The 27,768-nt window shown below is 42.7% G+C and overlaps 1 protein-coding gene and 1 pseudogene across 4 annotated transcripts; both read left to right on the forward strand.

Annotated features, from left to right (window-relative positions):
* Nucleotides 1-10,986, forward strand: LOC150016001 (small ribosomal subunit protein eS25 pseudogene; annotated as a pseudogene).
* On the forward strand, nucleotides 10,934-27,651 carry SDR39U1 (short chain dehydrogenase/reductase family 39U member 1). Of its 4 annotated transcripts, XM_090270192.1 has the most exons (7): nucleotides 24,667-24,719; nucleotides 25,014-25,120; nucleotides 25,212-25,294; nucleotides 25,650-25,674; nucleotides 26,303-26,432; nucleotides 26,516-26,659; nucleotides 26,936-27,651. In XM_090270192.1, exons 1-7 carry the CDS (start codon nucleotides 24,704-24,706, stop codon nucleotides 27,346-27,348), a joined length of 918 nt encoding a protein of 305 aa, XP_090126318.1. In that variant the 5' UTR covers nucleotides 24,667-24,703; the 3' UTR covers nucleotides 27,349-27,651. The 4 variants fall into 4 exon arrangements, with proteins under 4 accessions (XP_090126317.1, XP_090126315.1, XP_090126318.1 ...); XM_090270189.1 differs by lacking the exons at nucleotides 24,667-24,719; nucleotides 26,303-26,432 and adding an exon at nucleotides 10,935-11,036 and having other exon boundaries at nucleotides 25,650-25,771; XM_090270190.1 differs by lacking the exon at nucleotides 26,303-26,432 and having other exon boundaries at nucleotides 25,650-25,771.
* Nucleotides 27,652-27,768: the final 117 nt, after the last annotated feature.

The following is a 27,768-nucleotide window of genomic DNA, read 5'->3' on the forward strand; positions in this document are numbered from 1 at the left end:
ATGGCAGAGAAGCCACCACCATTTCTTGGGCATGAATGGGCCTGGAGAACCCAGAAAAAGGGTGGAAGCTCTGCAGGACAGGAGCTGGAGGCTATGGTAAAGGAAGGACTCACATGCAACCAGCGGTCTGGCACCGAGAGACTGTGAATAAATTCCACCATCTCACTCCTCCTGCCCCCCAACTCCTGCCAGTATTCATTTGGCCAATCCCCACTGAAAAGCTAGAAGACAAGGGAAATCTTTAAGCAGCCCGTAAGGTAGGCCCAGAGCAGGATGAAGGGTGGATCTGGAGGGGTGAGTGGAGAAGAACTGTACAGCCTTTCCTGCCTAAGCCCATCCCCTCAGGGAACCTTCCATAGAGTCTGCTGGCCTGTTCTCTCTCCCATGTCTTTGATTGAAAGTCCTAAAGCCACATGCCAGTTTATACACAGCAGGCTCCTTAACTCTTCCTCTTCAAGGGCAGGAGAAAAGGAAAAGGTCACATCACAGAGCTTTAGATTCTCAAGCCTGTACTAAAGCAGTTTTTGGTGCAGGAATGGTAACAGGCCCAGGAAGGCTACTGTTATGATTCACTTCTACATGGAGGCAAGAAAGGCTACTTTTTTTAAGGCAAACCCCTCAAGAGGGAGATATCTGGTCCTAGGTGACAGAGGCCACCAAGGAAGTCGAAGCTATTGCAGGAGCCAGAGCAATATTTTTCGATCACTCAGTAACAATTCATCCTAACATTCCTACCATTCCATCACAGAGAGGGGACCCTCTCTTGCTCCAGGAACTGTGAGGTGACATTAATCAAAACTCATCTAACAGCTTCGGGGGAACAAAGTGTTTGACACCTCTTCTGCCTTGTGTTCTGCCCTCTTTGTTCAGCATTTTAAAAACAGTTTCTCTAGTCTCTCACTGCCCCTTTGCATCTGAGAGAACTTCTCACCTCAGGGCCTCCCAATGTACTAGATCTGACGTTCAGGAAATATTTTGCAACCCTTTAGCAAAGAGACTACAAAACATCCAGCACTTTTAGGGTTCTTGCATACAGGATCTGAGCTGATACTAATACTTGGAAATCCAAAAGGTAATCATGGCCCATCTGTTAGAGCTGGGACTCAGCAGATGCCAAGTGACAAACGGAGTCTGCACCTATGTCCATCTAAGAGTGGGTCTCTTGGGTCTCTGAATGCATACTTGGAATGTACATACAGTACTTAGAAGCTGACAGACTCTCATAATGAATCTCTAATTTATAAAGTAAGGTCCATGTTGGTAGAAAAACTTCTGTAGCTGCCTCCCCAGCTCTGGCCAAAACGGGAATTCAGGAACAATGCAACATCCTAGGTGAGATGGCTTAGTTTAGTGGCACTCTCAAAGATGTAAAGCATGCAGGGGATGGTGTCTTGGAAGGCCAGATCTACCGTGGCAATGACAATAGACTACTGACACTTCACCAGCTACAGCCCCAATTTCTGCTGATGTTCTGCATGTCAGATCTTCACAACCTAATAGGGCAGCAACCTAAACCAACAGACATTCTTGCCAAGGGGCGGATTAGGGGATGGGGAGCTGGGAGTAGACAGGTGCTAGAGGAGAAAGATTACAGCTATTAATAGTGACCCCAGGACCAATGGCAACAATAGGGACTAGAGCTGTCCCTATAAAGGCATTTTTAATGCAATTAACATTTAAATTGGTAGACTTTGAGTAAACCTCCATAATGCAGGTGGGCCTCATCCAATCAGCTGAAGATGTTAGGCGCAAAGCCTGAGGTTTCCTAAAGTAGAAGAAATTCTTCAAGACTGCAACACAGAAACCTTGCCTGAGTTTCCACTTGCTGCCCTATGGAATTTGAATTCAAGACTGCAACATCACTTTTACCTGAATTTCCAGCTTGCCTGCCTCTGTGGCAGGGACTGTCACTCCCGAATCGGACTGCACAGCCATTCTCGGCGGTGCAGATAGACTCTCAGGAAGCTACGCCATCGTCTCTCGAGACAGACGGCTGCCGACGACGACGACGACGACGACGACGACGACGACGACGACGACGACTACATGTTTTATTGCTATAATTTGATGCTATGTAATGTTTTGTTGTTATAATTTGAAATGATCACTACCTTGAAGAATCAATGGCCAGAGGAAATAAACTGACTGCAGGGCATGAGTGGGTCAAATCATTTCAGAAGCTTGAGGGTAGCTGATACTGTTAGTTTCCTACCCATAGTCCATCACTGCTCACTGAAGTGAGCCTCTCCAAAAGACTTCTTACTCCAATCATCCATAACTCTCCCCTAAGAGCTTTTTCTGGTTGCAGCAACATCCTCAGCCCATACACAGCAAACCAAAAATGGCCCCTAAAATGGCCTCAACCCATGATTGATGGGAACTAGTTGATAACCCTGTTCTGGTGGGGCAACTCTAAAACATGTCTGTCACCATCTCCCAATAGTCCCTTGCAAGATGAAGCTCCAGTCGTCCACAGAGGCAATCTGTTCATTAACACACTCAGTATTCTCTTTCCTTCTTTCCTTGTCTGTTTCACTGCTTCACTCCTCTGTTGATGCTTCCAGGAACCACATTGCAGTTAAACTACTTGCACTCAGATCTTTGTATCCAGATCTGTTTCAGGGGAAACCCAATCTAAGATACTCCCAGACATCTGGATTTATTTAAAACTACTGGCCATTTTGTCCAACAACTTATTGAGGCTGCAGTGGTAGCAGCTGCTTTGGAGTTTCGCTCTGCTGCCCACAGATGACAAGAAAAAAGATGCCAGAAAGTCAGCCAAGAAAGACAAAGACCCAGTGAACAAATCTGGGTGCAAGGCCAAAATGAAGTAGCACAAACGTGAAGTCTGGGACACACTCAATAACCTAATCTAGTTTGACAAAGCAACATATGACACACTCTGTAAGGAAGTTGCCAACTATAAGCAAATAACCCCAGCCGTTCTCTAAGAGACTGAAGATCCGCGGTTCCTTGGCCAGGGCAGCACTTCAGGAGCTCCACAGTAAAGGACTTGTTATTAAACTAGTTTCAAAGCACAGACCTCAAGGTATGTACACCAGAAACACCAAAAGTGGGGATGTCCCGGTTGCTGGAGAAAATGCATGAACAACTACTGTAATTAGTACAATGTGATGTTGATGCAAAGGCAATCAATTAGATCAGTGAAACAGAATACAGACCAGAAACAGATACATTCATCCAAGGACATTTGGTTTATGGAAGAACTGCAGAGCAGTAAGGAAGAAGTCATTTCAGCACATATTTCTGGGCCAAGTGAATATTTATGCAGAAAGATGAAATTTGACCCCATATCACAAAGCCACAAAAATCAATTCCATGTGGTCCACACATGAATGGTAAAACATAAAACTTCTAGAGAGAGCATCGTTATTACCTTGAGGTTTAGAAAGATTCCCTCAAGGCACACAAAAAGCACTAACCTTAAAACAAGTTTTTCAGCCTTGCACTATTGACATTTTGAACTGGATAAATTTTTGTTGTGGAGGATTGTCCTAGGCATGGCATAATATTTATCAGCATCCCTGGCCTCTACCCACTAGATGCCAATAGCACAACCACCACCACCCTAGTTATGACAACCAAAAATGTCTCCAAGACATTTTTGCCAAATGTCCCCTAGAGGTCTAATTGCCAGAATTAGGGGGAAAAAACAGAATTTAAATCTAAGACAACAAGAAGAAAATAGCTTAGGTATGTCCCAAATATTACTTATATTAAAAACTTTTTCACCCTGGCCAGTGTGGCTCAGTTGGTTGGAGTGTCGTCTCATAAGCAAAAGGTTGTGGGTTCGATTCCCAGTCAGGGCACATACCTAGGTTGCAGGTTCAACCCTCCAGTCCGTGCAAATACAGGAAGCAACTAATCAATAATTCTTTCTCTCCCTTCTTCTCTCCCTCCCTCTCTATAAAAATAAGTTAAAAAAATGTCCTTGGATGAGGATTTAAAAAATTTTTTTTCATCGTTCACCTAGTATTCACATTTAACTAGGTGTCATGTATTTTATCTTAAAATGCTACCTACGGAGCAAAATCACCCCAGTTGAGAACTACTGTCTTAAAGAAAAAATGAGTTGATAAACTGGATTACAAGGAGTTCTAGTCATCAAAACACATCTTTAAGAGAGGGAGAAAGGCAAGCCACAGAGTAGGGGAAGATCCTTGTATCACATATACTAACAAAAGGTTCATGTAGAATTTATAAACAATGCCTATCAATCAACAAGAAAAAAATCAGACAACCCAATAAAAAATAGACAAGAGACTTGAACAGAAAACTCACAAAGTATGATATCCAAATGGCCAATAAACATATGAAAGCTACCCAACATCACTAGTAATAAGGAAAAAGCCGCTCATCAGAATGACTTTTTTTTTTAAGTCGACAATATCTAATATTAGCCAGGGGAGTGATGGGAAATCTCATACATGGTAGGAGAGAGTGTACATTAACTACTTTGAGAAACTGCAAATGCACATATCCTATGATCTATCAATTCCACTTCTAGGAATATACCCAAAAGAAATAGCTGCATCATAAAGCATGAACAAGAATGTACATAACAACCTGATATTTAGAAACAACCCAAAAATCCATCAATAGTGAATGAAAAAGGACCTTTTCAGTAATATGAGATACTATCCTCAATAAAAATTAACCTCAATAAAAATAGAATAACATGGATGAATCTCACAAGCATAATGTTGAGAGGGGAAAAAATCCAGACTTAAAAAAAAGACCTATAGTGTTAGTCCATTAATATAAAGTTCAGAAGAAGACAAAACTAATCTATGATGTTAAAAGTCAAGATAGCAGTTAGCTTTGGCGAGGAGTGAAGAGGCAAGAATTAAGAGGAGGCGCAGAGTTACGGAATGAGAGGCTTCTGGGGCATTAGTACTGACTGAGGTCATGCTTACATGAATATGTTCACTCTGTGATAACTCACTAAGTTGCATTAATGTTACACAGCACTAAAAGTTTGGGGTTCTTTTTTAAGTTGGTTTTTAGTCCCCCTAAGTTTCTTGGTTATCTCATTTCTAGTTAACATCTAAATCTTTTTTTTAATATATTTTATTGACTATGCTATTACAGTTGTCCCAATTGTTCCCCTTTGTCCCCTCCACCCAGTACCCCCTTCCCTCCAGCAACCCCCACCCCTTAGTTCATGTCCATGGGTCATGCATATAAGTTCTTTGGCTACTCCATTTCCTATACTGTTCTTATCCCCCTGTCCATTTTGTGCCTACCAGTTTGTACTTCTTATTCCCTGCATCTCTTCTCTCCTTCTCCCCCATCTCCTCCCAGCTGATAACCCTCCAAATGATCTCCATTTCTATGATTCTGTTCCTGTTCTGCTTGTTTGCCTAGTTTTTTTTTAGATTTAGTTGTTGATAGATATGTATTTTTTGTCATTTTATTGTTCATAGTTTTGATCTTCTTTGTCTTATTTAAGTCCTTTTAACATTTTCTACAATAATGGCTTGGTGATGATGAACTCTTTTAGTTTTTCCTTGTTTCGGAAGCACTTTATCTTCCCTTCACTTCTAAATGATAGCTTTGCTAGGTCAAGGAATCTTAGTTGTAGGTCCTTGTTTTTCATCACATTAAATACGTCTTGCCAGTCCCTTCTTGCCTGCAAAGTTTCTTTTGTGAAATCAGCTGATAGTCTTATAGGAACCCCTTTGTAGGTAATTCTCCGCTTTTCTCTCGCTGCTTTTAAGATTCTCTCTTTATCTTGAACCGTTGGCATTTTGGTTTTGATGTGTCTTGGTGTGGTTCTCTTTGGGTATAGCTTGTTTGGGACTCTTTGTGCTTGTTGGACTTGTATACCTGTTTTCTTCACCAAATTAGGGAAGTTTTCTTTCATTATTTTTTCAGATAAGTTTTCAATTTCTTGCTCTTTCTCTTCTCCTTCTGGCATCCCAATTATTCAGATGTTCATACATTTGAAGTTGTCCCAGATGCTCCTTAGCCTATTCTCAGTTTTTTTGGATTCTTTTTTCTTCTTGCTGTTCTGAATGAATTTTTTTTCTTACTTGTGTTCCAAATCATTGATTTAATTCTTGGCTTCATCCATTCCCCTGTTGATTCCCTGTAATTTTCTCTTTATTTCACTTAGTATAACTTTCATTTCTGCCTGGGTCTTTTATGTTGTTGAAGTACCTAATGAGTTCCTTGAGCATCTTAATAACCAGTGTTTTGAACTCTGCATCTGATAGATTACTTATCTCCATTTAGTTTAGTTCTTTCTCTGGAGTTTTGTTCTGTTCTTTCATTTGGTCATATTTCTTTGTCCCCTCAATTTGGGAGCCTCCCTGTGTTTGTTACTATGTATTAGTTAGAACTGCTTTGACTCTCTGTCTTACTAGCATGGCCTGTTGTAGAAAAGCGCACCAGTAAGTTGGATGGAGCAGAGCCTTACATAATCACCAGGGAGGTACTATCCATGTGAACCAGGTTGATGGAGTCTCAGATATGGTGTCATTGCTTTGTGGCTCTGTGGGGGAGAGCTCAGAAAGGGGACAATGGCTGCTGCCTGGCCTCTGGAGTTTTGTGCATGAGGAAGCTGTCCCCCAGCACTCTCCCGGATGCTACTGGTGCCCTTCCAGCTGCTGTTCTGGTGCTGGGGCCCAGAGGGAGTGAGTCAGCATAAGTCCTAAGTCTGTTGCAAGCCCTTTAAGAGAATATGCCTGAGAATCACAGTTTCTTCTGCTGCCACAACCCCCACTTGTTTTTACAGCCAGAAGTTATGGAGACTTATCTTCTGGGCACTGGGACCTTGGGCTATGTGCTCCAGTGTGGGGCTGGGATTCCTCACTTCTGAGGTATCCCTCATTCCTGAGGTATCCCTCCCAATTTTTATCCTGTGAGTGTGAGACTGCCTGTACTGCATCTCCACATCTCTGCACCTCCTATCTGTCTGGGTGAATTGTGACTTTTTTAATTCCTTGGTTGTCAGACTTCCATACAGCTCAATTTTCTGATGATTCTGGGTGATGGTATTTTTGTATTTTATTTGTAATTTTTGCTGTGGTTGTGCAAGGAGGCAAGCTGTGTTTCCCTACACCTCCATCTTGACCAGAAGCCTTTACTATGTTCTTTAAAAGGTGTATTTTTACCTGTAGCAGCCAGCCTCTTGACTATGCTGGTTAATCACTAAGGAAGATTACCTTAAGTGCCTGGGAACATTAATCCACGAATTTTATTTCTTGACTTAAAGGGTCTTTTGGGGTGTTGCCTTTTAATAGTCTATCTTCCCATTTTTCATTGACTGATTTTCCTATTGTATCTCAGTTCTCTCTCTCTTCCACAAGGCTGTTGGATTTAATTGGGTGTAAACACTTTTACTAAAGGAATTACACCTACTACCTGGCCTGGTTTATGTTGCAATCTATTTGCACATCCCAAAATTGTAAGTAAAAACATCGCTTCTAATTTCCACCCTCATAAGGCATTTCCCACCCTTTGTTTCCTCAAGTAATACAGTTTGTATTTAAGTGACAGCTTCTGTAACCTCGCTTTTTACTCTTTGGGCTGGTCACATGATCCACCATAGAGGAGTGCTCCACTTTGTTATATTCATAGTTCCTTTTTTCATTCAACCCTTAGTAATGAAAGTCTACTTTGCTTTTCACCACCTCACCTACTCACTCAAAAATTCCTTAAAAGGATGTCAAATTGTTCTAGAAGGCCATTGAATAAGAAAGTTTTATGCATCTGGCAATAATACATAAAATCAGGTAACATTTTATTGTATGAGAATGTGATTTCTTCCCACAGACATTATATAAGTTTTAAGTTAAGACTATTTATGTCTTCCCACATACAGGATCACTTCACTCTCATCTGCCTAACCACATCCTTGTTTAACTGTGGAATTATATCCCATGGATCATCTTCCTATTAAGTCCCTGTTGATCAGATAAGCTCTAATAAGATGCTCATACACTACTAAGGGTTTCAAATCCCCTGTTTAATAATTCATAACCCTGCTGTAAAATAGAACCATTTCTGTCACCTAGATTGGCTTGACTTTTACTGCCTGCATCTGTTTTCTACACTGGCCAAGGGAAAAACGAACCCAAGAAAAGTTTCATGGTAGCCATTTTTACAGCCCAGAGACTAAACACTGGCAACAGCCTGCAGCCTGTAGCCCTCTCTTTGAGATGGTAAGAAATGGAATTTATGGCCCCAGCCAGATGACCCAGATGGTTAGAGCATTATCCTGTATACCAAATGGTTGCGGGTTCGATTCCTGATCAGGGCGCATATGGGAAGCAACCCATTGATGTTTCTCTTTCATATCTCTCTCTCTCTCTCTCTCTCTCTCTCTCTCTCTCACACACACACACACACACACACACACACACACACACAGAAGGTGGGGCTGATATGGGGGTGAGAAGTATCAACTCCTAAGAAAAGCCCTACTGAAAATAGGTGTCTGGATAGGGATCTGACTAGACAGGGTGACATCTAGAAGTCTCCGTGGAGGGGAGAGGAGAGAAGAGAAGGTGTAGCCCCATGGAACAAGTTCTCTCCACAGAGGGAGAGACTCAGAGAACCCTGCTTTTGTCTCCACAAATCCTGGGATCAGAGGAGACTCTTAAAAAGGAGGGGCAGAGGGTTCTAGGATTTTTTATCTGTTGTGTCTCCATATTAGGATTTTGATTGGTTTGTTGGCTGTACCATATTTTAATCAGAAACCAAGTGAGATGATAATTTGAATAGCATTTAGCAAGTAACATTCCAGAGCCTGAGAGAAGTTGCAAAAATCTGCCCAAAATGAAGCAAGGACCATTCCCACAATTAAAGGTGGCCTGGGGGAAAGGCAGAGGCGCCCGTCACCAGCAAACCCCCACCCCACCCTGCCCCAGCCATGCTGAGGGAAACAGCTAGGATCCCTCTCAGTGTCCTATAGCTTCCTGTCCCTGCCCTGCAGTGGTGGCCTGACCACCCAGAAGGACTGTGCTCAGCTCTCTTTACTGTTTCCGCTGTGCAGGGAAGGAAGCCTGTTTCCATCAATGAAGTTCTTGCAATTGCTGCAAACTCAGGAGGGACCCTTGACTTTATGAAGGGCAAACCAACTTCATTTGCCCCTACACCCAGATATGTAGACAAAAATTTCTCATGCCTTGTGTTCTGGCTCAGGTTTGAATGTTTTAACTGCCGAAGTGTCAGATGGACTGCGAGAGCTACAAATAGTTTAATTAGTTCAGTTGTTAAAGAAGAGGCTAAAGAAGAATAAGTTGACCCACCCGTCCCCAGAACCCAGAAGAAAAGAAGACTTTAAGGCATTTGAGGAGAAGCTGAGTACGCTCCAGGCAAGCCTGCTCTCTACCAGCCTCCCTGGAGATCAGGAAGTGATTGCTGGGAGCAGAGCACTGTCCTTATGTATACCCCTTCTCACAAGGGGCACAAAGCTCTGGAAGGGATTCCTGAACCTCATCACCATGAGGATATTGATGGACCCCCACTGTCCTGAATCTGCGATCTAAAGGCATCTTATTTTGCAGAATCTCCTCTCCCTCTTCCCCACCCCACCCCACCCCCAAGCTCCCTGGAAGAAAAGATAGAGCCAGGAGAGAAAGAAGGGACTGTCAATAACTAGAGTGTGATTGAAGAGGGAATGAGTCCCTTGACACCTCAGAGACCTAGCTAAGATTCCACAGGAGGATGGAATGATGAGTGGGGACCCCCTCCCACCCCTAATCCAAAAGTAAACACATGTCCCAAGTATGGAGAATATTCCATACTTGGCCACATGGGTTGATTCAGAGATGGACACACGAGCCAAATCAGTCCAAAGAGAGTCAACTTCTGAGATTTTTGCTGGGATTAGAAATTGCCATAAAGGGGAGAAATCTTCCTGAAAATGCAGACAAACTACAAAGAAGAAGAGCTGAAAACTAGAAAGATGTGAATTACTAGTGGTATTAGAGCACCTGGATCCAGTCATGCAGGAAGTCAATGTGTTCTGAAATATTACCCAACGTATCTACCCCTCCCAGCACTACCTTTTCTCTCCCAGTATAAAGAAACAAATAAAATAAGCCTTAGCTTTGAATCTCAAAATAAAGTTATTTGGTTCCATATCTAAAAACTAGCTTGGAGAGTAGGAGATTCACTTGCAAGAGCAAGGTTTTCTTGAGAGAATAAAATATTAAAGTATTCCAACTAGCTGGATCTTGAAGACTGAACATAGAATCTGTTCTATAGTCAAAGAGTAGAAAAGAGCTCTGGCTGGGTGGCTCATTTAGTTGTGGGTTCAATCCCTGGTTGTCAGGGGTGCATACAGGAGGGAGCAATTCATATTTCTCTCTTCTCTTCTCTCTCTCCCCAAGCCCTCCCCACCATCTCTCTCTCTAAAACAAATAAAAAGCATATCCTCAAGTAAGGATTTTTTTTTTTTAAGAGTAGAAAGGAAGCAGGCTATCTATGGCATCAGAACAGTTGCCCATCTCACAGTTTTTCCTGGTCGAGGGGGAGGAGCAAGAAGAGATTTGGAGAGAACAAAACTAGATTCTAAATGCTGCCTGTGTTCTCTGAGAAGGAACCCAGCTAGGGAGGTAGGGAGTGATACTCAACCTGAAGAAGTGGAAGAGGTATCTGAAAACAGCTGGATTGTTTCACCATTTCCCAGGCATTGCCAAGAAACTACAAGCCCCTCAGAGAAGCCCTAATTGTCCCACGGAACTTGTGGTGCTTTTAAAACATGTCCACAAGTTCTTTGACACTCCTCCCTTCAAAAATTAGAGCCAAATTCCTCTCTGCTTGGACTTAGTGACTCATTTCCAGCATAAATACAGTGACTGTATGTAACTTCTGAGATTAGGTTAGTCATTAAGGCATTGAAACTTCCTCCTCATTCTCACTTTCTTAGATCACTGGCACCAGGAAAGCCAGCTGCCATGTCATAAGGACATCAAGCAGCCCTATGAAGAGGTCAACGTGACAAGAAATTGAGGTTTCCTACCAAAAACCAGCAAGAAACATGGACCCCTACCAACAGCCACGTGAGTAAGCCATTTTGGGAAAGGATCCTCCAAGTCTTCAGATACCTGCAGCTCTAACTGCTATCTTGACCATAACCTCATGAGAAACCATGAGTCATAATCACCCAACTGAGCTGCTCCCAGATTCCTAACCCACAGAAATCATATGAGATAATAAATATTGTTGGTTCAAACCGCTAAGTTTTGAGATAATGTGTTAACAGCAATATATAACTAACAGTGCCAGACTGCAGCAAGGTGCCTGGGCAGTGATGACTGAGGCAGAGAATCAAGAGCTGAGCCTGAGGGGAGATTAACCAGCTCTCATACATCCCATGCTGTTGGCCAGAAGACAAGCCAAGTGTTCCTTGGGGTCCCATGGAAGGCTCTGGAACACTGAGATCAAGGCAAGGACCATGAGTATCAAAAGGAAAAGGTATGATACTCAGAAGTATGGGTATCACTATCAAAACATTACACCCAAAGACCTGGCCTAACCAGCTGTGACTTAGATGTCAGCAGGCAATATCTAAAGGCCAAAGGAGGTGAGATTCTTCTGAGCAGGCATTGAGGACTAGACCACAGTGTCTGGACCAAAGGGCCTCCTACACCCAGGTAACTGGTTGAGAGAAGGAAAAGGGAAGTGAGATATAGCACTGAAAGACTAAGAATTTACTCAGAGAAACTGAATTAACTGAGAAATTTTAAACTAGAAATAATAAAGTTTCTTAGGTTGGGTGAGTTTAAGCTTATTCCACTATCAAGGAGAAGTGTTCATGAATAACTTATGTTCAATTACAAAAATAAAGTTATGCTTATGCACATCTGAAATCTGACTATAAATTTTAAATCCACGATATATTTTTATTTATTATGAAATATTTCAGATATACAAAATACAAAGAAAAACAAACTGAATAAATGTTCACACACCCACTGCCTAGCATAAGAAATAAGAAACCCAAGTCCCCTGCGTACTCCTCCCTGATCGCATTCTCTACTGCCTCAGGGAAATGCTGTCCTGAGTTTTCTCATTTTCATGAATCCCTTTTTACTTTAACTACAAATCTACTTATATCCTCTATAAAAAATAGTATGTTTTGCCTATTTTTAATCTTTAGTTTTTTAAGTATATTTTATTGATTATGTTGTTACAGTTGTCCCAGTCTATCTCCAGTCTCTCTTTACCTTTAAGATTTGGCATTTTAATTATGATGAGTCTTGGTGTGGTCTTCTTTGGGTCTAGCTTGTTAAGGACTCTCTGTGCTTCCCGAACTTGTATGTCTATTTCCTTCACCAAATTAGGGGAGTTTTCCTTCATTATTTTTTCAGATAAGTTTTCAATTTCTTGCTCTTCTTCTTCTCCTTCTGGTACCCCTAGGATTTGGATGTTGGCATGTTTAAAGTTGTCCCAGATGTTCCAAAGCCTCTCCTCATTTTTTTCAATTCTTGTTTCTTCATTCTGTACTGGTTGACTTTTTTTATTCCTTATTTTCCAAATCATTTGTTTGAACCCTGGCTTCCTTCCCTTCACCATTGGTTTTGTGTGGGTTTTCCTTTGTTTCATTTATAATAGCCTTCACTTATTCCCTTATGTCTGTCAAGTCTGTGAACATCATTATCACCAGTGTTTTGAACTTTGCACCTGTCAAGTTGGCTATCTCCTCATCCCTTAGTTCTCCAACTGGAACCTTGACCCGCTCCCTCTTTTGGGCTATACTTCTCTGTCTTCTCTATTTGGAGGCCTCATATGTTTGCCTCTGTGTCTGAAGTAAAGTTATCACACCTGTTACATTGTAAGGGGTGGAGCCTTCAGTATTCATCAGTATAGGGTGACTGTTTCACCATCTTGTAGCACTGTATGTGAGGGAGGAGTCAGAGAGGGAACAAGGCTGCTTGCTCAGCACTTGCCCCTTTTCCAGGCACTTCTCCCACTTGCCATATGGGACTTGCGCCCATCTAGCTGTTGCCGTGGTTGTGGTTCCCAGAGTGGGTGGTTTTGTGGATGTTCTAGGACCACTGGAGCCCTCTTAATAAGTGGACTCTGCTGAGAGACCGGAAGTTTCTTCCACTGCCCCAGCCCCCACTGGTTTTCACAGTCAGAAGCAATGAGACTTTATTTTCTCTGTTGCTAGAATCCTAAGCTGTGCAGTCTGGTCTGGGGCTGGGATTGCTCCCCAGGTGTCCCTCCTGACTTTTATAATGTGTGCCTGCACTTTCCATCAGCTGGCCACAGCCACTGCCTTGCTGCCACAGCTGCTGCCACCATGATCGCCACACCACATCCTCTCCACCCTGGCTCCACCCCTCCTACCTGCCTGAATGAGTATTACTTCTTTATATCTTTGTTGGACTTCCATGCAATTCAATTTTCTGGTAGTTCTGCTTGTTTTTAGTTTTGAGGTAGTTGTATTTCTTGTTATGGTTGTGGAGGATGCCAAAGCACGTCTACCTGTGCCTCCATCTTGGCCAAATGTCCTTTTAATCTTTAAATAAGTAGTATCATAATATAAATACTTTCCTGCAACTTCTTTTTTGCTTAATATTATAACTGTGAGATTCATTCTTGTTGAAATTTGTAATTCCAATACATCTAGTTAATTCAGTTTCTTAGTCTGTTTAAATATATTATCATTATTGATTATTCCCATTATCATCCTTGGAACTTTCTAGTTTTATCTACACTTTCTTTTTATGGCGATTAAATGGTTAAATTGTTTTCTTGTTTCTTTCTACTGATTTGGAAGTGCACATTTTATTATTAATGTACAATAGCTGCCCTTAATTATTTTTTAATCCTCACCTGAAGATATGTTTTTATTTATTTGAGAGAGAGAGAGAGAGAGAGAGAGAGAGAGAGAGAGAGAGAGAAACATCAATATGAGAAACATCAATTGGCAGCCTCCCGTGTGCACCCCAACCAGGGATCAAAATCACAATCTTGGTATGGCCCTGACCTGGGATTGAACTTGCAAACTTTTGATGTCTGGGATGACACTCCAACCAATTGAGTCACCTGGCCAGGACTGCCCTTAATCTTCTAAGTATACATTTAACAGTTTAATATTATTCAATACTGTTATCCTTTCCCCAGCAATTCAGATGCAGTCACATACTTCTCCATTATTGGTGACTAATAGTTTAGTTCTGTTTCCATTTTTACCCACAAATTATATATTATTGTTGTTGCTTTATATGGTCAATATTTGTTTATATTTACCCAGTTGCTTACTAACATTTTGATTATTCTCTTGCATCTTACATCTTCCTTTTCAGATAATTTTCTTTTTCACTGACAAAGTTTAAAAGTCTGAGGATGGTAAAGTCTCATTTTTTGCTTGTCTAAAAGTATGCTTGTTTTACCTTCATTCTTTTTTTTTTTTTTTTTAATTTTGGTTTTTCAATTACAGTTGTCCCCTCTTCCCCCAATTTCTCTCCCCCACCCAGCCCACCCCCCCTCCCGCAATCACATCCCTCCCCGTTGTCCATGTCCATGAGTCTTCCATACAGGCTCTTTAATTAAACCCTTCCCTTACTTATCCCCCTTCTCTCCCTCTCCCCTCCCCCCTATTGACTGCTATTCTGCTCTTTGTTCTATTTAGTTCCTTTGTTTGTGTTGTTCTTTAGTTTCCTGTATTAGGTGATATCATATGGTATTTTTCTTTCTTTGCCTGGCTTATTTCACTAAGCATAATTCTCTCTAGTTCCATCCATGTTGTTGCAAATGGTAGGAGTTCTTTCTTTCTGCTACATAGTATTCCATTGTGTAAATGTACCACAGTTTTTTGATCCACTCATCTACAGATGGGCACTTAGGTTGTTTCCAGCACTTAGCTATTGTAAACAGTGCTGCTATGAACATAGGGGTGCATAAGTTCTTTTGAATTGGTGTTTCAAGATTCTTCGGGTATAATCCTAGTAGTGGAGTCGCTGGTTCAAAAGGCAGTTCCATTTTTAATCTTTTGAGGTAATTCCATACTGTTCTCCATAGTGGCTGCACCAGTCTGCATTCCCACCAACAGTGCAGTAGGGTTCCCGTTTCTCCACATCCTCGCCAGCACTTGTTGCTTGTTGATTTGTTGATGATGGCCATTCTGACTGGTGTAAGGTGGTATCTCATTGTGGTTTTTATTTGCATCTCCCTGATGGCTAATGATGTTGAGCATTTTTTCATGTGTCTATGGACCTTCTGTATGTCCTCTTCGGAGAAGTGTTTGTTCAGGTCCCTTGCCCATTTTTTAATTGGGTTGTTTGTTTTCTTGATGTTGAGTCGTATCAGCTCTTTATATATTTTGGAAATCAGTCCCCTGTCTGTGATGTCATTGGCAAATATGTTTTCCCATATGGTTGGTTTCCTTTTCAATTTGCTGTTGTTTTCTTTTGCTGAGCAGAAACTCTTCAGTTTGATGTAATCCCATTTATTTATTTTTTCCTTTATTTCTCTTGCTTTAGGAGATGTATCCGTGAAGAGATTGTTACGTGAGATATCTGATATTTTCTTGCCTATGTTTTCCTCTAGGACTTTTATGGTGTCACGGCTTACATTTAAGTCTTTGATCCATCTTGAGTTTATTCTCGTGTGTGGTGTAAGTTGGTGGTCTAGTTTCATTTTTTTGCAGGTCCCTATCCAGTTCTCCCAGCACCATTTGTTAAAGAGGCTCTTCTCACTCCATTTTATGTTCCTTCCTCCTTTATCAAAGATTAGTTGACCATAGAGGCCTGGGTTTATTTCTGGACTCTCTATTCTGTTCCACTGATCTATATGTCTGTTCTTATGCCAGTACCAGACTGTTTTGATTACAGTGGCTTTGTAGTATTGTTTGATATCTGGTGTTGTGATTCCTCCTGCTGTGTTCTTCTGTCTCAAGATTGCTTTTGCTATTCGGGGTCTTTTTTGGTTCCATATGAATTTATGGAGTATTTGTTCTAGGTCTGTGAAATATGTCATTGGTATTTTAATAGGGATTGCATTGAATTTGTAAATTGCTTTGGGTAGTATGGCCATTTTGATGATGTTGATTCTTCCCATCCAAGAACATGGTATTTGCTTCCATTTATTTGTTTCTTCCTTAATTTCTTTCTTCAATGTTATGTAATTTTCAGAGTACAGGTCTTTTATCTCTTTGGTTAAGTTTACTCCTAGGTACTTTATTTTTCTTGTTGCTATAGTAAATGGTATTTTCTTTTTTGTCTCTGTCTCTGCTATTTTATTGTTGGTGTACAGAAATGCCTTGGATTTCTGTATATTTATTTTGTACCCTGCGATTTTGCCAAATTCACTTATTATATTGAGTAGTCTTTTAGTGGAGTTTATAGGATTTTCTAGGTATACTATCATATCATCTGCATATAATGAAAGTTTCACTTCCTCTTTCCCAATTTGGATTCCTTTTATTTCTTTTTCTTGTCTGATTGCTGTGGCTAGGACTTCCAACACTATGTTGAAAAGGAGTGGAGAGAGTGGACAACCTTGTCTCGTTCCTGAGTTCAGGGGGAATGCTTTCAGTTTTTGTCCATTGAGTATGATGTTGGCCTCAGGCTTCTCATATATAGCCTTAATTATGTTAAGATATGCTCCCTTTATTCCCATTTTGCTGAGTGTTTTCATCATAAATGGGTGTTGAACTTTATCAAATGCTTTTTCTGCATCTATTGATATGATCATGTGATTTTTGTCTTTCATTCTGTTTAGGTGATGTATTATATTTATTGATTTGCGAATATTAAACCATCCTTGCATCCCTGGAATGAAGCCCACTTGATCATGATGTATGATCTTTTTGATGTGTTGCTGGATCCTGTTTGCCAATATTTTATTGAGGATTTTAGCATCGATGTTCATCAGTGATATTGGCCTGTAGTTTTCTTTCTTTGTTGTGTCTTGACCTGGTTTGGGGATTAGGATAATACTGGCTTCATAGAAAGAGTTTGGGATTTTCCCTTCTTCTTGGATTTTTTGGAACAGTTTGAGGAGGATAGGAGTTAGTTCTTCCCTGAATGTTTTGTAGAATTCGCCTGTGAAGCCATCCGGTCCAGGGCTTTTGTGTGCCGGGAGATTTTGGATTACTGTTTCAATTTCCTTCTTTGTTATTGGTCTGTTGAGACTTTCCACTTCTTCTTGATTCAGTTTTGGAAGGTTGTATGTTTCTAGAAATTTGTCCATTTCTTCTAGATTGTCAAATTTCTTGTCATACAGTTTTCTGAAGTAATTTCTAACTATCATTTGTATTTCTGAGGTATCAGTCGTGATTTCTCCTCTTTCATTTCTGATTTTGTTTATTTGTGTCTTCTCTCTTTTTTTCTTGATTAGACTGGCTAGAGGCTTGTCGATTTTGTTGATTTTTTCGAAGAACCAGCTCCTAGTTTCGTTGATCTTTTGGATTGTTTGTTTAGTCTCTATGTCATTTAGTTCTGCTCTGATCTTGATGATTTCATTCCTTCTTCTTGCCCTAGGCTTTGTTTGTTGTTGTTGTTCTAGTTCTTGTAGCATTGTGGTTAGGTTTTTTATTTGAGATTCTTCTAGCCTTTTCAGATATGCCTGTATTGCTATAAACTTCCCTCTCAGGACTGCTTTTGCTGTGTCCCACAGGTTTTGGGTTGTTGTGTGCTCATTATCATTAGTTTCTAGAAATTTCTTGATTGCTTCTTTGATGTCATTGTTAACCCATTCATTATTTAATAGCATGTTATTCAATCTCCATGAGTTTGGGTGTCTTTGATTTTTTCCTCTGAGGTTGATTTCTAGTTTCAAGGCATTGTGATCTGAAAAGATGCTTGATATGATTTCAATTTTCTTGAATTTGTTGAGGCTTGTTTTGTGACCTATCATGTGGTCTATCTTTGAAAATGTCCCATGTGCACTTGAAAAGAATGTATATTTTGCTTCTTTGGGGTGAAAAGTTCTATATATATCAGTTAGATCCATGTGGTTTAGTGTGTTGTTCAATGCCTGTATATCCTTGGTGTTTCTTTGCTTTGATGATCTGTCTATTGTTGATAATGGAGTGTTGAAGTCCCCTACTATGAGTGTGTTGTTGTTGATATCCTTTTTGTGGTCTTCTAGTATTTGCTTTATGTATTTGGGTGCTCCTATGTTGGGTGCATATATGTTTATCAAAGTCATATCTTCTTGATGGATTGTTCCTTTAAGTATTATGAAATGTCCTTCTTTGTCTCTTTTTATTGTCCTTGCTTTGAAATCCATTTTGTCTGATATGAGAACTGCTACCCCGGCTTTTTTTTCCGGTCCGTTTGCTTGGAATATTTTTTTATATCCCTTTACTTTCAGTCTGTGTAAATCTTTTGTTTTGAGGTGTGTTTCTTGTAGACAGCAAATATGTGGGTCCTGTTTTCTTATCCATTCCGTTACCCTATGTCTTTTAATTGGAGCATTTAATCCATTTACATTTAAGGTTATTATTGACGTGTATTTATTCATTTCCCTTTGTACCTCTGTTCCTCTCCTCTCTTGTTTTTTCCTTCTTTTTTCTTAGAACAGTCCCTTTAGCATCTCTTGCAATGCTGGTTTGGTGGAGATGTATTCTTTCAGTCTTCCTTTGTCTGAGAAACTCCTTATTTCACCTTCTATTTTGAATGAGAGCCTTGCTGGGTAGAGTATTCTTGGTTGTAGGCCTTTGTTTTTCATTGCTTGAAATATTTTTGACCATTCCCTTCTGGCTTGTAATGTTTCTGTTGAGAAATCAGTTGATAGCCTTATCGGAGCTCCCTTGTATGTTATTTGCTGCTTTTCTCTTGCTGCTTTTAGGATTCTCTCTTTGTCTTGGAATGTTGCCATTTTAACTATGATGTGCCTTGGAGTGGGTTTTTGGGGGTTCCTCTTGATTGGAACTCTCAGTGCTTCTTGGACTTGCATAGCTTTTCCTCTCATCAGGTTCGGAAAATTTTCTGTCACTATTTCTCCTATCAGATTTTCAATTCCATGTTCCTTTTCTTCTTCCTCTCGTATTCCGATGATCCTTAAATTATTTTTCCTAATGCTATCCTGTAATTCCCTTACATCTTGTTCATATTTTTTCAATCGTTTTTCATTTTGCTGTATTGTCTGGGAGTTTTTCTCTACATTATCTTCTAACTCACTAATCCAATCTTCTGCTTCGTTTAGTCTGCTTTTGACTGATTCTACTGTGTTTTTCAGTTCAGAGATTGTATTCTTAAGTTCTTCCTGGTTCTTGTTAACGATTTCTATGTCTTTTTTTATGCTGGTGTAGTTCTCTGCCAGTTCCCTGTAATTTTCTTGGAGCTGCTGGTAACTTCCTTGAAGGTTGTCATAGTTGATTTTAAGGATGTCGAGTATATTGAGCTTCTTTACCACCATTGTTTTGAATTCCATGTCTGACATTTGGGCTATGTCTATTTCGTCTATCTCTCTTTCTGAGGATTCCTCTTTTCTTTTCATTGAGGGGTTATTTTTGCGTCTTACCATGTTGGATTCTTTTTGTTTTTATTTATTTATTTATTTATTTATTTATTTATTTATTTATTTATTTTTTGGGGGGGGTAGTCTGCTTTGACTTCCCTCCTTTGTGGTGTAATATTCTTTATCGAAGGTCTGGGAGTTTCAGTGGTGCAGTCTCTTTGATATCCTGAGCCTGATGGTCTTGAGTTACCCTTTATGTCGTTTGTTTATGCTGTTCGGTTATATTTCAGATGTTCTTTGATAGGATCTTCCTTCTGGCTACTTGGTTGAGAGTCACTCTATCTGCTTTGTCTTGAGTTCTTTTGTGGATATGCTGTTAAAGACATAAACACACAGCCCAGGCAGGAGACCCACACCCTCAGAAAGTATCCCCCACTCTATCCTGCTATCGTTAGCCAACTAGCCCGTATTAATATAAATGTAAAGAGATTTGAGCTTTTATACTATAAGAAGAATAGATACGAGTTGTTTTTGGGGAGGAAAAATATAATTTTTGATAGAGGGGTTGATAGATTAATAATAGTTGAGACTGTGCAAGCCAGTTAGTAATATTTACATTGTATGTTAAGAAAAATAGAAGAAAAGGATAGAAAAATACTTAGTATAGTAAGAAAGTGGGATTGTATTGTATTTGGGTTTATATAGTAATTATATTGTATTATTTAAAGTAATAGGGGGGCTAAGCTAGACACACAAACGAATAAACCACTATTAAAGAGAAAGGATGAGAAGGAGAGGTTATATGCAACACGTTAGAGATAAAGTTTGTTATTATTGGAAGAGGTGGAGGAAAAACACTCCCCCAAAAAATCCCCAAGAAAATAGAAGAAAGAAAAGAAGAAAGAGAGAAAGAGAAGAAAATAAAAAATTTACCACCACCCCCCCAAAAAACCCCAAAAGGTTAGCAAGAAAGGAACAAAGAAAGATAGAAAAGAAAGAATACAGAAGAAAGAAAAAAGAGAGAGAAAAAAAAAAATTGAACCAAAAATATATATATATATATACCCCCCAAAACCCCCCCCCAAAAAAAACCCCAGGAAAAGAATAAAGAAAGAAGGAAAGAAAAGAAATTATTAAGAAGAAAGAAAGAACAAGGGAGAAAAAATTTGGGAGAAAAAATTTGGAGAAAAAAAAAAAAAAAAACGATGTTTTTACTCCGTTTTAGCCTTGGTGTGTTGCCTTCTTTTTCTGGGTCCGCAGCTGGTCTAGTGTGGCAGGTCAGAGGTTCTTGTTCTTTTGCCGGACTGGTGTGCGCACCCGGTTGCCGCTATGGTGCGCGCCCGCGGTTGCCGGCACGGCGCGCTACCTTGCTGCCCGCTGTAGCCAGTTGAGGTGCCCTTGCGCGCAAGCCCCTGCGCGCTCTGACGGCCCGAGAGTTTGCCCCGCGGTTGGAGCCCACTGCTGCCGGGCCGCGGTGGTTCCCCGTTCGTGCCAAGGTGTCTCTGTCCGCGCGGGCGGCCCGAGCGCTTTCCCCGGGATTGGCTCCTTCTTTCGCTGGGGCGCGGCAGTTCCCCGTTCGCGCCGAGGTGACCCTGCCCGCGCGGACGGCCCGAGCGCTTTCCCCGGGATTGGCACCTGCTTTCGCTGGGCCGCGGCGGTTCCCCGTTTGCGCCAAGGTGACCCTGCCCGCACAGGCGGCCCGAGAGCTCCCACTGACCCCGGGCTGAGGTGCTTTCACGCTCGCACGCTGCCCCGTGCCCTCAGTCCCGCTGAGCCGAGCTCCGGGAGTTGGTCTCTCGCCTCTTAGGGCAGGGCCAGGGACACTTGCGCTCAGTGGAATCGAGCGTCCGTGGGTCGCCGCCTCTCCCTGTTCCCGTGCTGCAGCCGCCCGCCTTCCCTCACCCATCTGGGCGGGCACAAACAGAGCCTGCGCTAGTGGTCTGCTTTCCGGCCTGGGGCCCTGCGCCCACGGGAGCTGTCTAGGGGTGTCTGTGCACAGTCCTCTTCGTGTTCAGTGGGCCCTCCCTGTGCCCGTTGGGGCACTGATCTTATGTCCGTTGGGGAATGTCCGAGGGACGCCTGGACTCACGGCCCCGCGCACCTGGGCCAGTGAATGAGAGCACTTCCCTATGTGCGCCCCCGCGACCCAATGGTAGGGTTGAGGAGTGGATTAGCGCGCCCCTGCGCCTGGGCTCCTCCAGAACGGCCTACCACACCCAAACTTTCCTCCCGTCTCCACCATCCACTAGAGAAAAATATAAAGGAGAATTATGTTCTCACTTGCCCGGCAGCACGCTGTCTCCTGTCCTTCAGCGCCAATGCCACTTGGTCGAGTCCCGTCTCTGCCAGCGGGCAGAGATCCGCTCTCCGCCTGACTCCTCTCTGGGGTAGCCTGTGGTCGCCAAAAATCCTTTGTGTGCTTCCCGCCACAGCTCGGGCAGCCGCCCCAGTCAGGAATCCCGTTTCGTCCCCTTTTTCTCCGCTATCCTCACTAAACAGGTTGTTCCCAGATGGATTTTCTCTAATCCAGCAGTGCCTTGGCTCAACTCCCGCCAATGTCCAGCTGCTCACTGAGATGTTCTGTCTGCAATTAGACCAAACTGTAGACGGGTCTCCGGAGCCTAAAACCGCAACCTCTCCTCACTCCTCCGCCATCTTACCTCTCCCTACCTTCATTCTTGAATGCCAGTTTGTTAGTAAACAATTCTAGGTTGGCAATTAATTTCTCTTAGTATTTGAAGGTACTACTGGTTTATATTGTTGTGGTCATGTGGTTGAGGTATCAGTTGCCTGCCTAATTGTTATTTATTTTTAAGTAATGTGTTTTCTTTCTGCTTGCTTTTAAAATCTCTTCTTTGTCTTTGTCTTACAGTTTCATTATTATGTGACTAGGCATGAATTTATTTTTATTTATTCTACTTGAGATTTATTTTACTTACTGAATCCGAGTATTCATTATCTTTCACTAATTTGTGAATATAATCAGCTATTATTTCTTCAAATACTTTCTCTGTCTCCTCTCTTTTTGAATGCCAAGTAGAAGAATTAGAATCTCTCACTTTATGTTCCTTGTCTCTTACCTCATGTTCATATTTTCTACATCTTTGTCTCTCTGTGCTGCATTATGGGTAATTTCTTCATATCTCGTTAATCCTCTCCTAACCAATGATAAATCTACTCTCTACTACTTAAACTTATTCAATGAGTTTTTAAATTTCAATCATTATGTTTTTAATTTTTAGGAGTTTGAATTGGTTCTTTATCAATTCTGTTAGAATTTTTTTATAGCATCTTGTCTCTTGTGTTTTCAATATCTCCTCCTTCTTTAAACATTTTAGACTTGGTAGTTTTATATTCCATATCTCAAAATTCTAGTACTGAAATCCTTTTTGGTCAAACTCTGCTGAGTCCTACCCAGAGTGGTTTGTTTCCCTGTGTTCTGTAATTTTGGATTGTGTGCTCATGCTTGGCAGGAATTTATCTAAGGAGATCCTGTGAACCCTATGGTTTACATTGGCTCCTATCTGGAACACTTAACTTAAATTCTTGGCTTAGGGCTTCCTAGGCCAAGCAAGTAGGTAACAATGAGTTCAAACTCCAAAACTGTGTCAGGGCAGGCCAATAGATACAACTTCTCAGAAAAGACTAATTTTTTTTACAACAAATCCTACTCAAGATCCAAGCCTACAGAAACAAGTTTCCTAATCATGTCCCATGGTAATAAGTGGGCATAGCCCACCCAGAACTTTATGCATGAGTCTCATGCCCAATCTTGCTTGGGTCCCAGGCATCTCCTGTCACCCAAACCTATGGGTTACTAAAACTGATCAACAACCACAAAGTAGCCTCAGTCCCAGGGCACACTTTGATTTTTGTCCTCTGGGGATTTCCTTTGTTTTCCAGCTAGCTCAAAAATGTATTTAAAGGGAGATGTGTTAAATTTTATCTGGCATATCCAGGAACTTTGCAATTGAAGAGTTTTTTTAGGATATATATGCCACCATAGTGTTCCTCCCACGTGTCCTTAAAAGCTCATTCAGCTTGTGCAATGTGCAGAGCAGTTTGGAGAGGAGAAACAAGCAGAAGCAGGAAAACTTATTAGGAAATTTACAGAAATTTACACAAAAAATTATACAATAACTTGGAGGAGAGTGGTGGTGGCAGAGATAACTAGATAGGCGATATTTAGAAAGTAAAATCAACAGGGTTTTAGACATTCAAGATCAGATATCTAGTGGGAAGTTTTTATAGGAGCCAGGAGCTCAGAGGAGATTCAAGTTGCATAGGAGATTTGGCAAGTCTTTGAAAAACTGGTAACTGAGTTCACCAACGAAGATGTTTGGGAGAAAGTACATAGTGGGAAGAGAGGAAGGTCCTAAGACCCAGCTTTGAGGAATACCAAATTTTAAAACCTTAGGGAGGTGGTTAAGCAAGCAATAGAGACCGAAAAGAGCTAATGAAAAAACCCAGAAGGGAGTGTGGTTTTCACTGAGGCCAAGAGATGAGCATTCCCAAAGGGAGGAAGGAGTCAGCATGTCCAGTGTTACAGAGTTCAAGAAAAATGACTGAAAAGTAGGCCTTCGACTTGGTAACACATGGGAAACTGGTGATCTTGGAGAGGGAGGCAATGAATGATCAAGTCAAAGCCAAACAACAGTGAATTGGGAAGTAGAAAATGGATACCAATCATTTGAGAAGTTTGGCAGTGAAGGCGAAGACAGGAAGAGGACACGAGCAGAGGATGAAGAGGGCTGGAGAAGGGTTATTTTAAGACCAGGGAAACTTTAGACTGTTTAAATGCCGATAGGAAGGAAACGCAACAAGGAGAAAAAAATAAAAGGTCGTGTAAAAAGAAATCATCTGTAACGACGGACGGATGCTTTTGGATTACTAACCCACCACGCTGAATGGACCTCAAGAATTTGGCGGTTTGAGTAGCTTCAGGTTTTAGGTCAAGGATGTTTTTCTACACTGAAACCTTCCCTTCTCCGCCTCCTCCCCGTTGTTTGTGGCCCCTGGGTCAATTCCACCACCCCTCTTCGGCCCCTCCCCCAAGCCCTTCCACCACCGCCCCTCTTCCCCCTCCCACCCTCCCACCCTCCCAACTCTGTCTCTCTCTCTCTCTCCATGCACCTCCCTATGAAATACGTAAACGTAGTGCCTTTCCTATGAATTCTTCCGGGTCGCCACAAGAGCCACGCCTAGTCTCAATTCTGCCCACTTTCCAATTGGAGCGCTTTCCCAATGACGCGCACGCGCAGCCGAAACGGTGCGATTGGATCTCACGCAGGCGCGTTAGGTCCTGGTAGCTATGCGGGTGCTCGTGGGTGAGGGAGGGCAAAGTGGGAGAGATGGGGGGCGGGCTTATGGAAAAAAGATTGAACCAGAGGTTGAGGGTTAGGTGGACCGCGATGGAGGGCACTGTCTCGTGCACCGGCAATCTGGCCTTGTCCTACTAACTGGAGATGCCAAATCTCCCCCATCCCTATGACCTGTGTCACTCGTGTATCGCGGGGCCGGGGCTGAGAAACAGGGGAGAAATCTGGGATCAGATGGGATGGCACCAGAAAAAGGGGCCACATGCGGGAACAGAGAATAAACACCTCGTATTTCCTGATCAGGTGGCGGGACGGGCTTCATTGGGACAGCCCTAACCCAGCTGCTGAAAGCCAGAGGCCACGAAGTGACTCTGGTCTCCCGAAAGCCCGGGCCGGGTCGGATCACGTGGGTATGTCCACCCTCTGGAGACTGTGGGGATGGGGAGAGGCCCGATTTGGTGGCGCAGGGCTGTGCGGGCACTTGCGTGCTTTCTCTGACAGGATGAGCTCGCTACGTCTGGGCTGCCCCGCTGCGATGCCGCAGTCAACCTGGCTGGAGAGAATATCCTCAACCCTCTCCGAAGGTCAGTCGGTGCTGGACCCTAAAACTGATATCCGGTAGAGCAGGAGAAGAGGGAACGACTCTGGTGAGACCCTCTGAGATGTGAAGAATGGAGCTGCCCGATCCCTGGTTACTTATCCCATACCACACCTCCAAACCCATCCTCCTTCCCACCCACTCAGCCAAATGACTTTAGTCCTCACTTATAGGTCAGAATGCCCCAAAAGGATATGCTTTTCCCTCTGTAGGAGAGATGGACAGTTTCTCTAAGCCACAATGCAGGGTTTTACTAGAAATAGTCATGGACAGGCCCCAGGGAAAGATAGAAGGGATACATGTGTGTATTCAGTGGCTTATTTTCCCTGTTTTTCCTGCAGGTGGAATGAAGCCTTCCAAAAAGATGTTCTCAGCAGCCGCTTGGAGACCACCCACCTGCTAGCTAGCGCCATCACCAAGGCCCCACAACCCCCCCAGGCCTGGGTCTTAGTCACTGGTGTAGGTATGCCCCAAATCACCAACCCCTTACATTAGCCAGGGGAAGGGAGTACACAGTGAAGGGGTAGCTCAGGCCCTTTGAGGTATACATGCCTATAGTTCTTCTTACGAGGCTGTTGATCCACGCATGTTTCTCCTAACCTTTGTGTACTTTCACTGAAAATCAGGGACCCTTAGAGAAAGAGGGTGGAGTGGTACTGCTCCCAAGGCCAGGAAAAACTCCACCTACTCCCAGGTCCTTTGTTTATCACAGAGTTCTTTAGGAACAAAATTTCTGATTTTTGTATTTCACCTTTGGGATCAAATGCAAACAATTTTGACACATATACCAGCCACTGAGTGTTTCACACATATAGCATTTAATCCTCACAAGAACACTATGAGGTAGGCACTATTATTCCCCTTTTAAAAATGCAAAAATTCTGTACAGAGAGGTTCTGTAACTTGCCTAAAGTCATAGTTAAAGTGGTGGCGCTAAGATTAAAACTCAGCCTGGCACCCACCCACGGATTTATTCTGAACCACTACACTGTAGCAGCCTCTCAGTTTAGCCCTGCAGCAAAAGATAAGTTACTCCAGGGCAGGAACAAGTAAGCTAACAGCAATGCTCAAGGGGAAAATATCCATGGCTCCATCCCATGGGGAGACCCTGAGGGCCAAGGTGGGTTAGGCCAAGGGGGCCCTTCAATGCAAAGGACCAGGCAGGACCAAGGACAACCAGGGCAAACAAGTGCTGTTCCTCCGGCAGCTTACTACCAGCCCAGCCTGACTGCCGAGTATGATGAGGACAGCCCAGGAGGGGATTTTGACTTTTTCTCCAACCTCGTAACAAAATGGGAAGCTGCAGCCAGGCTTCCTGGAGCTTCTACACGCCAGGTGGTGGTACGCTCTGGTGAGAACAAGGAGCCTGTGTATCAGGCCAGGTTGGAATGTCTTCTCTGTGCTGGGGGAGCTGAGGGATAAGGGGAACTGAGCTTACTGAGTAAGGATGCCACCACCTCTGGCCAGCCTGCAGATGGGAGGATTGGAAGTCCCAAAGACAGCCATACCCCTGGACCGCTAGAGCCAAGCCAGCATGGGAAACGAGGGTGGAAGGGGAAATGGGAAAGGAACGTTGAGGCTGCCTGGATGCTGAGGGGTCTCCCTGCACTATCCTTGCCTGCTCTAGGGGTTGTGCTGGGCCGTGAGGGCGGTGCCATTGGTCACATGCTGCTACCCTTCCGCCTGGGCCTGGGGGGCCCCATCGGCTCTGGCCAACAGTTCTTCCCCTGGATTCACATTGGGGACCTGGCAGGAATCCTGGTCCATGCCGTTGAAGCAAGCCATGTGCAGGGTGTCCTGAACGGAGTGGCTCCAGCCTATACCACTACAAATGCTGAGTTTGCTCAGGCCTTGGGCACAGCTCTAGGCCGCCCAGCCTTCATCCCACTCCCTAGCACCATTGTGCAAGCTGTCTTTGGGCGAGAACGTGCTGTCATGCTGCTGGAGGGCCAGAAGGTGATCCCACGGCGGACACTGGCCACGGGCTACCAGTATTCCTTCCCAGAGCTGGGAGCTGCCTTGAAGGAAGTCATAGCCTAAGTGAGAAGGTTCATGGCAGGGCCTATGGCCTCTCCCTCAACAGAGGCTTCCCAATGAGGAACTGAATAATATCTGGTATTCCTCTAGAGACCTGAACTCATCTGGTTCTTAGGGGTTCCTCTCCTCCCTATCCCTTCTTGTTATTCTGTTGCTGCACTTTGACTGTCCACTTTTCAAGGGTAGTCTCATTAGCTTGGAACCTTAACATCTTCAACTCCTTGTAAAAGAATCTCCAAGCTTGGTTTCCCCACATGACCCATTCCTGCCCCATTTCTCTTTTGCTGTGTAGTGAATACTCTACAGTTTGGGTAATAAAGATAAATTATCTCATTAGCTTTGACTCATCTCTTCAGCCTAGATTCTCCTTGAATTTATTTCAAAGAACATCACCCTAGAAGACTCACCTATGTGGGGTTTTGA

Source organism: Furipterus horrens, unplaced genomic scaffold, assembly GCF_987537825.1.
Source record: "Furipterus horrens unplaced genomic scaffold, mFurHor1.1.pri manual_scaffold_3, whole genome shotgun sequence".
NCBI classification, from domain to species: Eukaryota; Metazoa; Chordata; class Mammalia; order Chiroptera; family Furipteridae; genus Furipterus; species Furipterus horrens.